Here is a 13,393-nt window from a genome sequence, read left to right on the forward strand (position 1 = left end):
CGTCTCTGCCTCTTTCGCGGTATACACGCTTTTCTCTCTCTCTGTACTTGTCTTTCCAGTTTCTAGGGGAGGTATAGTACGAGAGTGATTCGCTTTCACTCACTTGCGACTTGTCCCTTTCTTTGCGCTTCGCGCGCCAGTCGCGACGTCCCATAGCAAGTGCGCAACGCTTTCGGTGGGACCGTCCTTTCTTTTTCTTTGTCTCAGGCGGTAAGTGAGACATTACACGAGTCTTTAATTTCTCGCGCACCCGTTTGCCTTTCCGCTCGATGTGCGGTTCGCCTCTACCCAGCCTTTTGATTTTGCGCCTACTAAGTGGCGTCATCTCGAACCGCGGCTTTCCATCGCGATACCTATGCTTGGCCGATCGCTTAGGCGGTTTCTTCTTACCAATTTTCCTGCCCCTGTCACTGCGGCCCCGTACAGCCTTTCACTTTTTTAGCCGTACACGCGTTTTCCTTGCGCGCGCGTGCCGCTTTCTGTGGGAGCGCAGTTTCTCCCGTGACTGCAGCGGAAAGCGAGAGCCGTCATGAGCGCACGTGCCTTTGCGCGTCTGGCTCTCTCTGTGCTGGCGGCAAAATTCACACTTGCGCCGCTCCTTAATTTTTCGCCTCACGGGCAGCGCTCTCTTGTATCTCGGTTCCCTCCCAAGATACTCTATCTCGCGTGAATGCTTGTATGCTTTCTTTTTGCAGTTTATTCTACTGCCCAGATCCATGAGCCTCGGCACACTTATGCGCTTCGCTTTGCGCGATAGTGATGCCTCGCACATTTCTTTAGTACTGGTTCTGACACTAGCTTCAAGGCTAACAACGGTACTGACGTTGCTGCTGTCAATGCGCCTGTGAAACTGATGCTTCCGATGGTGGCAACCCGTTTTCGCGCGTTTGCCCTTTCTCTCTTTTCGGCGGCGCCCGTCTTTCTTATGCCTGCCTTTCATCTCTCGGCGGCACCGCTCTTTCTTTTGCCTGCCTTTCATCGTCTTTCGGTGACAGCTCTCTCTCTCGAGCTTGCCTTTACTGTTCTTTCGGCGGCAGCACTGTTTGTCGGTCACTTTCTGGTGATAGCTAACTTTTCGGAAATGGCTGTTACTTTCCTTCCGGTTGCAGCTTTCTTTCTTGTGCTTTCCTATCATTTTCTCCTGAAGAAGCACATGCTGCTTCCGTCGTCTAGGTTCCTGTTCTCTGACAATGTCGCTATGATTCTCAGCCGATTCACGTGCGCTACCTGGATCAAACCTGTTTTTGGCGCCTTCACTAATTTCCTCAAAGCTGCGCTCTTCCTGCTCAGCGTCTATGAGTGCGCTTTCGTCCTCATCTTTCTCGGAAGGAATGACGTCTACAGCCCCCATGTCGTCTGGAACGTTCTGTACTCCACTGTCGTCCATCACCTTAGTTTCTTCAGGCGCGGAGGAACCAGTGTTTTCAACTGACATGAGTGCTGGTACACAGTTCTCGTCATGCTTCTGACGCGTTTCAGCCAATTTCGGATGAGGATCGGCTCTGCACTCAGTCGCGGTGTTCCCGCTACTGCAGCTGCTTTCTGGAAAGTCGCAAAGCTCAGAGCAGTGCGAAAGCACGGCACTCGTTTCGCATTCCTCGCCAGAGACACTAACGCACAACTCAGCGTCCGCAAACTCTCCATGCGCCTGCTTCCGTTGATCGTAAGTTTCGTGTTTCTGCATCTCTGCCGAACGCGCTGCACAACACGGTGTGCCGTCTTCATCGACTTCGCTTGCGTCGGCGCAAGCGTTTTCACTAATGTCTAGACGGACGTCCTCTCTGCCCTGTTCGCAAACTTCTCCTGCTTTCGACACGCTAGGAGATTCGCTTTCCGGTAACTCCGGCACAATTTCAATGGGCGAGACCTCTGTATGTGCATCGTCAGGTGGTGTGGCTACCTTATCCGAAGGTAGAGAGGTTTTCTCAGTTGGCGAATGCGGGGCAATTCCCACTGTTACAGCAGCAGTTACATCTGCCAAGTACGGACTACCTTCCTCTGTGCCGCACTGGCAGCTCTGCTCTACAGCGACGCACTCTACCTCTGTGTCACGATCTTCCGACCCTTCAGCATTTTCGAGCCACTCTAAAATGTCGGCTTTAAACTGGTAGGGAAAATCGTTAAACGATGGGGTGCTATTCTCTCCTAGGTACCTTTGGCGAAGGTCCAGCGGTGACACTTTATATCTCGCCAGTAAGAAGCTTTTCAGCTCATCGTAGTCCGCCAAGCCGCCGTCCAACAGGCGCTTGACAACGTCATACGCTTCGCTGGAAAGCATGGCTACCAACTTCTGTGCCCAACCATTCCGCTCAACGGGCTTTCTCTCGCAGACGCGCTCGAATTCCGCCAAATATTTCGCCATATCTTCGGCGATCACGAAGGGCTGCGGCCTGTCTCTCAGCTGCTGACCGTTAGTCTCATGCAGAGTGGACAATGTTTTATATCTCTCGAAATCGAGCTGATGCGCTTCAAGCTCCAGGTCCATCAGTTTCTTAGCGCGAGCATACCGTTTCATTTCAAGCTGCCTCCGTTTTTCTGCCTCTTCGAGCTCAAGCTGCTTCTTTTTTTCTGCCTCTTCGCGCTCACGGCGTCTTTTGGCCTCCTCGCGCTCACGGCTTTCTGTGATCTCTTCCCAGGCCTCATTGGCTTCCTCAGCCGTTACATTCTCCTTTCGCATGATCTCGAGAATCGCATGCTTTCGTTTTGCGGGGCCCAAATCAATGCCCAACTCTTCACAAATTCCGATGAGTTCCTTCACTTCGAAGTTCTCCATCGCGCACAATAGCCTCTTGTAGTTTGCCCTTTTCTTAGAATTCCCTTGCGGTTCACTACTATAGCGCTACTAGCATGACACGCGCAAGTAATTCTTTCCAACAACGCCTCGTTTACTCCCTCTGCACCAGCTTTCGTTTCAAAGCGCTCCGACTTGGCTCGAAACAGCAAAGCTCTCCAGTGCAATACACAGCCCTACTCTAAACTACAGTCACCTGTGCTAGAGCAGTCTGGCGAATTGAGGGGAAAACATCAGGCACTCACCGCGCCGAGGTAGCTGACGCCGGTCGATCCCGCAGCTGCCATCCACTGTTGGGTCTGGGGCATCCCACCGCTGCCACCACTGTTGGGTCTGGGGCATCCCACCGCTGCCACCAGTGTTGCAACTGGGAGTCCGAGCCAGGAAACGGTCGAGGCGACGGTGAGTCAAACGACTTTTATGTACAGTATGTACAAGGGCTTTTACATGACACAAGGGCCAAGAGCACCACGGGCTAGCACAAAGAAGAAGAGCGGCCCCGGCGGCGAGCGTAGCTCCGGCGTGATGGCTCTTCTGCTGCCCGTCTGCTGCTCGGGTTCAGCGCGGCTCCGTTTTTATAGCCGCTGGTAACGGTTACGGCAGCCAGCCGTTCAAATCCTCCAATCACTGGCCACCGTTCAAATTACACCAATGGTCGAGAGCCGGCGAGCGTCGGAGGAGTTCGCACCGACGGAGAGGAGGAGAGGAGGAAGGGTCCGTGTCGGCGCCGGCGTGGCTGGATGAGTCACGCTGCACGTCGCGACATGTCCGAGAGAGTCTGGGCCTGCTTTGAGCGACGGCGGGCGCGCAGCGCTTGTTTCCAGAGAGGCCAGCCAGCGAAATGTGGGCTCCGGCACTACAGCATCCACTTTTGGTGGATTCTTCCAGTCGGAGTTTCTTGCTATGAGGTGTGCTTCTATGAGATCCGAGTAGGTTTTCGTGGCTTGTCTGTGTCCTTCTGCTGTGGTAGCATTATTGCTGTTCTGATGACCTTCCGTAGTGTAGTCTCTACAAGACAGCGCCTGTATTACGGCATGATGGCTACATCTAAACTTGAATAGTGGCGATACACGCACACCAAAGAGTTGTGCACGGAAATGACAGCGACGCACTGGCCAGCGGGATGCTGCATGACGCAAGCCCGAGAAAGTTTTAAGCGCTTGCTTAAAAATTTCTTTTCCGTGGTTCCGGTTGGGAACTGGTACTGTTTCAACAGTTCGTCTTCCAAGGGAAATAGTACAGACGGCTAGCCCCTTAGAAATCACGAGAGATTAATTTAATGTTCCCATTTTAGGTAAAGAAAGCCGCGTCAGAAAAGTGTACAGTATGAAATTCATGACTATCATTCAAAATCGATAACATTCCGCGTAAATAATTCAGCGAGCTCTCAACGAGGCAAAGAGCCCTGTTTCTAAACACTAGAACAATATTTATTGCTTTCACGCATGCAGTAAATTTAGACGTGTGTAAATTATTTGGTAACTGTAAAAATAAAATGGTTCACTTAATGAAGTGAGATACCAGAGCCTGTCGTATCGTATTTTGTTTCGAAGACGCAGGTCAGCCATTCATTATGAAATTAAAAAAATATATATTGACATTTCTTTTGGTGACACAATCTTGTTGCACCTAAATCATGGAGGACGTCCTACCAAGCACATTGTTCTTTCATCCCCCACGAGTCTGGAACCAGCGTCCCCGTTGAAATTTATGGTCACTTCTGTAGTGTCGGGTTTTTGCGCAGTTGCACAAAAGAAATGAAATTTAAATAAATATCTCGTTCCTAACACAAGGCAACCTTTGGCAAAACCGCCAAGTACTCCGTTACAGAAGAGAAATGAATGGCTCTCGTTTGGGCGATTAGTGAACTTAACTAGTATCTGCCGGGCTACTTCTTCTCTGTTGTGACACACCATCCTGCCCCGTGCTGGTTATCCTTACTAGAGGGTTGGATAATCGCCGTGCCCAGGGGTCCTATATTCACAGGAGTACGACCGTCGAGTCCTTTACAGATCTGAGACGTAAAATTCTGATGCCGACGCGCTCTTCCGTCACCGCTCGGATGATTCCCTTACTCTCCAGCTTTCTCGACCAGAGTGAATACGCTTCAATCACTGCCCTCCTATCCCACCTCTCTGTGCGATCTATGCTTCCTGCGTCCAGAGCTCTGGGCCGTTAACCACCGCTCTGACAGCCGTGACGACATGTTACATTCAAGAAGCTACCTCAAAAACAGACGTAAATGGCAGCTTGTCATCTCTCAGCACCTCCACCTGAACCTCTGCGCCTCCTTACACGCGCTGATCCTCCGTGCACTAAGTCTGGTATATAAAAACCTGCACGTGCTAGACTTTGCGCGAATAGTTCTGCGTCTTTCACCGCTTCTTCCACCACTGCACCACCTTTTCTCCCGACTGCGAACACCGTAAAACCCCTTCCTATCGCACCTCCACACCCACGCAGCCCTTGTCGCGCCCAGCCCGACTATTCGGCCACGTGGATATTTAGCATTCTTTCGCCAGTTTTATCCCGCCTTTTCTCGCTCCAAGGCACGGTGCACTCAATCAATTGTTGAACGACTTCGCAAGTGTTTTCATTTGGAGCTAGTTGGAGCCCTACTTCAGAAATGCTGCATTGTGAAATCACTCCAGAACGACCTGCCACTGCCAGACGAACGCTATGACAGACGGCTCCAACCTTACATTGAGTGACAAGGTCATGATGCACATAAAAATTGACCTTCCTGATCGGGACCGGATTCAAATTTGTGGGTTATGCCTATAGCATAGTCACGCAGAGCCCACCTGATTTTAGCCTTTCTTCGTCCTGTACGGACGCTAGCCCACAGGCATCACGGATGCTGTTTTCCCCTGTCGCACGGACGTTTCCGCATCTACAACCCTTTTGCGACCCCCCACAATCGCTGAAGGATACGGCAGTTTGTCCGATTGTTTAAGACAGTAAAGCAGTGTCGCCAGAAACACATTGCAATTTGTGCGTTTCGATCCCTACTATCAGCACACGGCTCTTGACGAAACTCCTCAGTTGGCACCCCAACGCGTACCGTGTTCACCGCCTGATCTGTGCTCTGAACTATGCTGATGAAGAAGTACCATCGTCCCCGGATGGGCGCTGTGCAGTGCGGAACACTGCACGTCGAAGGCTTTATGCTGTACTGCGACCCGCCTATGGCCTGTGTTCTCTGAGTCGGCAGGATGGTCCTGCATTTTCCGCGGGTAAATGTACTCTAGCATAGAAAACACACTCGCTGGATTAGTACAAAACGATAACGACCCGAAGACGCTCTGTTCTGCTGCAGAATGAAAGCTAGCCCTGGTCCGTTGATGCGTCTGGATTACAGAGACTGCCAGGATTATACTCATTGTGACGCACGGAAAGACACTTGCTGCCTTTCCTTAGCGGTGTAAAAAAGCTGCCCATTTCTTTCATCAAAAGCCTTTAATTTGTAATAAAAAAAACCAAATCAAAACTTTAATAAAAAAAGAAAAGTAGGTGGAGAAAACACAGAGGAAAAGTTTCCACTTACCAGCTCCACAGTTGTTATAAAAGTGGAAACATTCATGCACTTCTACCTATTTCTCTTTTTTCCAAGTGTCGCGCGCTCAGAATACTGGTGTTCTGATAACACAGGCACTACGTAATCGTATTTCCTACCAGTACCCACTTGAACATTGTTAAATTACGACTCTCTCGTGTGTTTCGCACATTTTGGTGGAAATAACATCTTTAAATCAATAGCCACTTCGGCAAAGCGCGTTAACACAATAAACAAAAATAATTACTCTGAATCTCACCTCTTGGGAAAAGAGGATCCTGGTGTTGGAGCCGATGCTGAGTGTTTGGACCTTTAATGACCCCCGGCGGAAAGAACGGAATTGTGCGCTTAAGAGTCGCCCGCGCCTGGCCTACATATTGTCATATCTGCATGTTTTTATTTCATTTTTCATTTACTATACCTATATATATAGAGAGATGTAAGATTTACCTGCTTAATATTCTGCTTACCTCTTCTGCAGGAATGTTCGCAGCGTGCGCTCGCTATCTTTTTTCTCAGCGTCTGAGTGATTCATCTGTCCGTAGTATATGAGGCCATGTTCGTAGTCTTAATAGCTTAAGCGGTGTTTCCTATAGCTTAATAGGCAGTTTTTTTGCCAAAGTACAAAATGGCCGGAGCTTATCAAGCCTTCAGAGAATTCGTTTGCTCCTATTTTGGCATACTCATACTTCGATACATTTTCGATACATTTGATCCCGCCGCCTAAAACGGCGAAAAAATCGCATGGTTCTCGGATAATTTTGGCCGAGAGCTACGCTGTTTTTGTATAATACGAACTCTGGAAACGCGGGAAGACATCACTTTGGCAACATTTGTAGCAAAAAATTTCACGGAGCAGATAATCTGTACTCTCATGCGCAGCGCTGAAGAAGAAATTGTCAGCTCCGGAGGAGAACAACAAGGTACCGCACTTGCAGAAGCTACACTCATTCCGGTGTGAGGACAATTTCGCAATGTTTCATGGGAAAAGCCTACTTTTCTTTGGGTATTGCCATTTTCACGAGCAGTACTAGTATATGATATTCGCGAAGACGGATATGTGGAAAGTTCATCGTACAGGCTGCATATTGTTTTAGCTATCCTTTTAAAATGATTACCTTCCGTCCGCTCTTATTGAGCGGGGTTGAATGAAAATTTGCTGCAGGGTATGAATTTTCTTACGAATTTTCTTTATTGACCACCACCCTGAACACCGTTCCACCTCGGTCAGCGGCTTGGAGCACACTGATTGCGCGGTTTTTATTTAGTTGTTCCAATGTGTACACACTTTTCTAAGTTGGTAGTCATAGCGATACGCATTATACAGTGGCTTTGCGCAAAATGAATTAAGTATGAAGTGGCAATGACGCAGCGGATTCATCAGAGCTTCTTCTATAACCCACATTGTGCAGAATAGGTGACCTGAAAAAGAGAGGCGAATGTCAAACCGCAACAAAAATTATCTTGAACTAACGTGTGCCTTAGGATTTTGTTGCTCAGTGTGAAAAATACACATGTTTTCTACGATACGAAAAACGAGATAGGAAATCAAATTTTTTTTTGTCTTTACATCGTCGACGAGTTCTTATCGACTGCCACAGGTCACATGGCACTCGCAGGTGTATGTGCAATTAGACACAAATCCGCAAGCACAATCCAACCCTGCGAGCATAACTCCTAACTTTGCCTCTACTGTGAACAACTATACTGAAAGCCTACCACCTCCTACGCCAACCTCACGAAACGAATGCAATTTTCTTCCTCTAGAAAAAGCGTGCTACTCACAAGACCCAGTTGTTATCTCCCATGCGCACAAAATATTTTTTTCCTTCCATTCCAACCATGATGTCATTGTTTAACAAGGGAAACTAGAAATGAAAGGATTGCCTTCCATTGAATGTGGCCGGAAATTCGCTGCACATTTGTGCATCGTGCGACCCGAAGAAACAATCTGCATCCTTCAGGACCACTTCCATACTTAACAGCCGCTATTCAGCACCGGAGCCATTACAAGCTGTGCCAAACTGAAAGATTTTAGGCCCTCCAATGAAAAGCCATTATATTTATATACTAACGTTATGACTACCACTTATCGCCGTCGTCAGCTATATCTCCACTCCAAATCTCTCGCTGCACCGCGGTACTTAAGCTGTTTACAATTTTTTGGCGGCATTATTCATCGTCATGACTCCTCTCCAGTGACGAATACATCGCCTTCGCTAACTTTTCTTCCAGTTGGAGTCATCATGCTCTCAATATGACACCTTTTTGTGCGCGTACAAACACTTGCAAATATAGTAGCACACAACGTTGTGCCAGTTGGTGTAGTAGCATATTCAAGAAAACTTTCCGCACAATAACACAAGACGGGAGGCAGGAACAAACACACAAACACGAGCGGAAACTTGCAGCTGTATTCTCAGAAAGAATAGACCGCCTTAAGAAAGAGAAAGGGCGCAAGCGTGCAATATCTATTGCAATACGTGTTGGAAAAAACAGCGAGCGCATGGGTACAGCAATTATTGCGTCAGTGATAGGCACAAGCAAATTAATCCCGGGACTCAGCGAAAATGCCCACAAACGAGGAAAAACGCAAGTAGGTTATGGATCGCGAAAAAAATGACGTTCTTTTGTGAGAAGGGCTACCGATGCCTTACTCACGCAGCCTTCTGAACTAGACATCTCCAGGGACTCCAAAATTTTTCCTGGCCAGCCTATCGGAAGCTGTCCCGATAACAACCGCAGCACCAAGCAGAGGACGGCAGTGCTGTTTTTTCTTATTATTCCAGGCAATGCAGTGTTTGCCTTTAAGGCAATGCAATGGCAGGTTCGAACCACCATTCGAGTCCAAAGAATGGCCTGTCATTTAGACTCCGCCCTCTCTGGCCTATGTACACACACCCATAGCTGAGTGTAACCTCATACACGACACCAACAGTGCAGGGTACAAACTAAGTTTGGTGCTTGGTGACACATTTTTTCGTCTTTGCGCTTTTACCTTGGCTCCTGCTGGTCATGGCACACAGGCGAGACAATTTCAACGGTGCTGCAAAACAACATCAGCTCCGAACTTATTAGCCACGCTTTTGAGATTTTGCGATAGGTTGTGGTTATAAGGGAGGACTTGAAACGGTCTTTTTTCTCTTTCCATCGTGACGTGAGGAACATCGATAGACCTCTCAAGCGTTCTAAATTGTTTAAGCAGTGACTCCGCTACAGAACCTAATTCTCAACTCGGGAATGCAGCTCGATCCAAATGTTCAACCTGGTGGTCAAAACTGGATTCGACCCTGTGCGCGCATGACTTCGAAAGGGCTGATCGTAGGCAAGAAGACGCAATGCCACGTTTTACGAGCTTAGAATGAGGTGAGTCAAATGGTAACAAAGCTTTCTTCAAACGCGGCATATAAACCCAACAAAAGTGTTTGTCATTAGTAAAAACTTGTAGAAGGGATAGAAAATTGTCAGCGTATCTAGAGATACCTACAGTGGTTTTCAAGATCAGCCTTGAAGTCTCGGTCAAATTTAGCTAAAAATATCTCGCATAAAACAGGCGTGACACAAGACTAAATACATATCCCCCGTGTTTCAACAGAGCACCCATTCTCAAATCTGACTACCATCGAATTCAAGTACAGGCTCAATAACTCTAAAAGCGAGCCAATGAAACGCCACACGAGTTTCGAAAAGCCACTGTGCCAGCTACTTCTATGCACTCACGGACGGCCAAGAAAAGTTCTTGCGGCGCTGAATAAAACAATCCTCAATGTCCGCCTAAATCCCGCGTATAGATATTCCAGCGTCCTATCGAAATGCTTCTACCAGAGCATCGGAACTGTCAAGCTTCAAAGGGTCATCAATCACAAGATTGCTCAGGTGACTGTGAAGGAATTTCCCGACCGGTGCCTGCCAGCAGACTCTCTGCGTGGAGATGGCCCTAAAGGGGTTCTGTAGTTTTTCTGTTTTCACTGTGCATAACATGTTCAACGCATCTGACTTGCATTCCTTCACGGAATTCATTAGTTTGTCCAGGTTCAGATTATGCAGTAACGCCACAGCCCCAGCCTTTAACTTCGCGTTTTCTGTTTGCACACCCTGAAGGTTTTCAGCATGGCGGTCATGGCCTTCTCAGCTAACATCTGACGTGGCATAATAGTGAAGCCTCCCTCTCTCTTCAGCTTGCAACAAGGCCAAGTCTGACTCACTGAAGAATTCAGCAACGTCGCGCAGAATAGCCCTCCCGGTTTGCTTTGAGGAATAGCTGCTCCGCACAGCATGCACACATTCAGCTAGGCCAAGGTGAAAGAGCAAAGAGCACCAGCACGTGCCAGCGTAAAAGAGCAAATGCAGAAAAAATGCGTCGCCAAACACCAAACTCAGTTTCTGCCCTGCACTGTTGGTGTGGAGTATAAGGTTCCACTCATCTGTGGGTCTGGGTACATAGGCTAGACAGGGCGCTGCGTAAATGACACAATCAAAGAGCATGCCCTGTTCCTAGGCTCAGATGGCGGCTCAAGCATGTCATTGCATTGCCTTAAATGCAAACACTACATTGACAGGAATGAGAAGAAGAAACAGCAGTGCCATCCTCTCTCCTGTTGTACGGTTGTTATCGGGAGAGCTTCCAATAGGCTCCCGGGAAATTGTGGAGGCCCTTGAGATCTGAACAAAAGAATCTCCGATCTCGAGAACCACTACCAAACCCTAAAAACCTCACAAACAGACCTTGATACTGTCCGAACTAACGCCGCCCAGACAGCCTGCGTAGTCTCTGCACTAGAAATACGCCTAGACGACGCCGAAAATCGATCGCGGCGGAATAATCTAAAATTTTATGGCCTAGAAGACACTAATGCGACCGAAACATATGCTGAGGCTGAAGAAATAATCATTCGTCACTGCCAGGATCGCCTTAACATATCAATCGACACTAAAGAAATAGAACGCGCACGTCGCCTTGGACGCCACTCTCACAACCGCTGCCACCCAATAATAACCGAATTCACGTCCTACAAAACTAAAGACATTATTACCTCAAATGCCTGGAAACTAAAGAACACATCCTATAGCATCGGCGAAGACTTCTCTCGTTCTGTCCAACCGCGCGTAGCCACCTTGTAGCATTCGCCAAATAAAAAAAAAAGTTAAATTTTCACCTCGCTACAAGACACTGCACATTGGTACTAAGCGTTACATGTACGATGTCCCATCGCAGATGGTTAAAGAGATACCATAGCGGTCACCTTCCTCAAAAGTAATCAATACCCGTCCCCGTACTTTACCAAGTAATCATCTTTCGTTCTCTGTAACCTTCACTAATACTCGCAGTTTTATGCCGAAACGAGAACGCGTGTCTAGCTTAGTCACATCATCTATCAGCGGTATGCTGTTATTAACTGAAACCTGGCTTACTAATGATATCACTGACGCTGAAGTTATTGCCAATTTGCCAAATTTTTCTGTTTATCGAAAGGACCGCACAGATTCTCGAGGGGGTGGAGTACTGATCACTGCTGGACCGGAGTTGTCTTGTTCACCCATCCGCCTCCCATCTAACTTAGAGATACTGTGGCTTTTGTGCCGTACTTCACCTCATACAGCCGTAATCGGCGTGTGTTATAGGCGTCCGCACGCTAGCCCAAACTTTTCCCGTGAACTAAACAATATGCTAAATCAGCTCATGACATCTTATCCGAATGCGCATATTCTTCTTTTTGGTGATTTTAATTATCCAGGAATACACTGGCTCAACCGCTCTCATTCACAGTCAATAAGTGCAGAATCAAGGAATTTTCTAGATGTTTGAACTTTAATCTTTACTAGCTCGTAACCAGCCCAACACGCATCGCAGGCGATTCGAGCAACATTTTATACTTAATACTAAGCTCTTATCCTGACATTTTGTCATCCATTACATACTTAGAGCCCAATAGCGACCATAAATTCATTCAAGCAGATTTTTCCTTCCGCACCGAGCGCCATTAAACACAAAAGAAAGCAATCACCCTGTATAACAAGGGTAACTTCAATGCCATTAATCATGAACTGAGCATTTTTTCCCACTCCTCAAAGCCGGTTATAACCAGAGATCTGTTAACGAGAACTGGCTAATATTTAAAGATAAACTCCATGAACTAACACAAAAATGTATCCCTAGAATAACTTTTCGTGAAAATCGCTCTAAACCCTGGTTTTCTAACACGCTAAAAAGACTCGAGAATTAAAAGAAGCGGCTTTTTCGCGCTGCCAAATTGAAAAGCAATTCCGAAGCGTGGGAGAAATACTGTTCAGCCGAAAATGAATGCTTGACTTTCGTCACCAACGCTAAGCACTAATTTTTTAACAACGACCTACCGCGCATGCTATGCGATAACCCCAAAACATTTTGGCGCGTCATCAATCCCGCACCACGACACTCAGTCACTCTCACTCATGCATCCAGTATTCAAGCCTCCGACACAGAATCCGCTAACATCTTCAATACGGCTTTCTCGTCAGTTTTCACCCAGGAGCGCAACCCGCCTCCAAAGATACCTCCTACTAATGCCGCCTCACCCATGGACGCAATAACTTTTTCTTCAACTGGCATCTCGTCTTTAATTGAGAAAATTAAGCGTTCCTTGTCAGCCGGTATCGACGAAATAAACACTCAACTACTAAAAAACACGAAATGTATTAGTGCAGTGTATCTTGACTTATTGTTTTCGCAGTCACTCTCTGCAGGTCTCATTCAGGAAAACTGGAAAGTTGGGAAGGTCGTTCCACTCTACAAATCAGGTGACAAAAATTCCCCCCTAAACTACCGTCCTATTTATCTAACTAGCGTCCCCTGCAAGACCATGGAACATGTCATATACTCTCAGGTTATGCACTTCTTTGATTCTACCAATTTCTTCCATCCATCCCACCACGGTTTCCGCAAGGCGTATTCAGGCGAAACGCCACTAGCCATGTTCCTCAACGACTTACATGCTGACCTGGACGCTAACCTTCAAGTTGACGCCATCTTTTTGGATTACGATAAAGCATTTGATAACGTTCCACAT

At 47.4% G+C, this 13,393-nt stretch overlaps 1 protein-coding gene across 4 annotated transcripts in view; it reads right to left on the reverse strand.

Moving 5' to 3' along the window:
* Positions 1 to 7,542: 7,542 nt before the first annotated feature.
* Positions 7,543 to 13,393, reverse strand: part of LOC149333894 (uncharacterized) — a 42,897-nt gene continuing 37,046 nt past the window's right edge. For all 4 annotated transcript variants that reach the window (XM_089556137.1, XM_089556135.1, XM_089556133.1 and 1 more), the window contains one exon: positions 7,543 to 7,769. In XM_089556137.1, the coding sequence (XP_089412263.1) occupies positions 7,612 to 7,769 (158 nt within the window). In that variant the 3' untranslated portion in view covers positions 7,543 to 7,611. The remainder of the gene's footprint in view (positions 7,770 to 13,393) is intronic.

This window comes from Amblyomma mixtum, chromosome 8 (genome assembly GCF_055824585.1).
Source record: "Amblyomma mixtum isolate Tamu chromosome 8, ASM5582458v1, whole genome shotgun sequence".
Taxonomy (NCBI): domain Eukaryota; kingdom Metazoa; phylum Arthropoda; class Arachnida; order Ixodida; family Ixodidae; genus Amblyomma; species Amblyomma mixtum.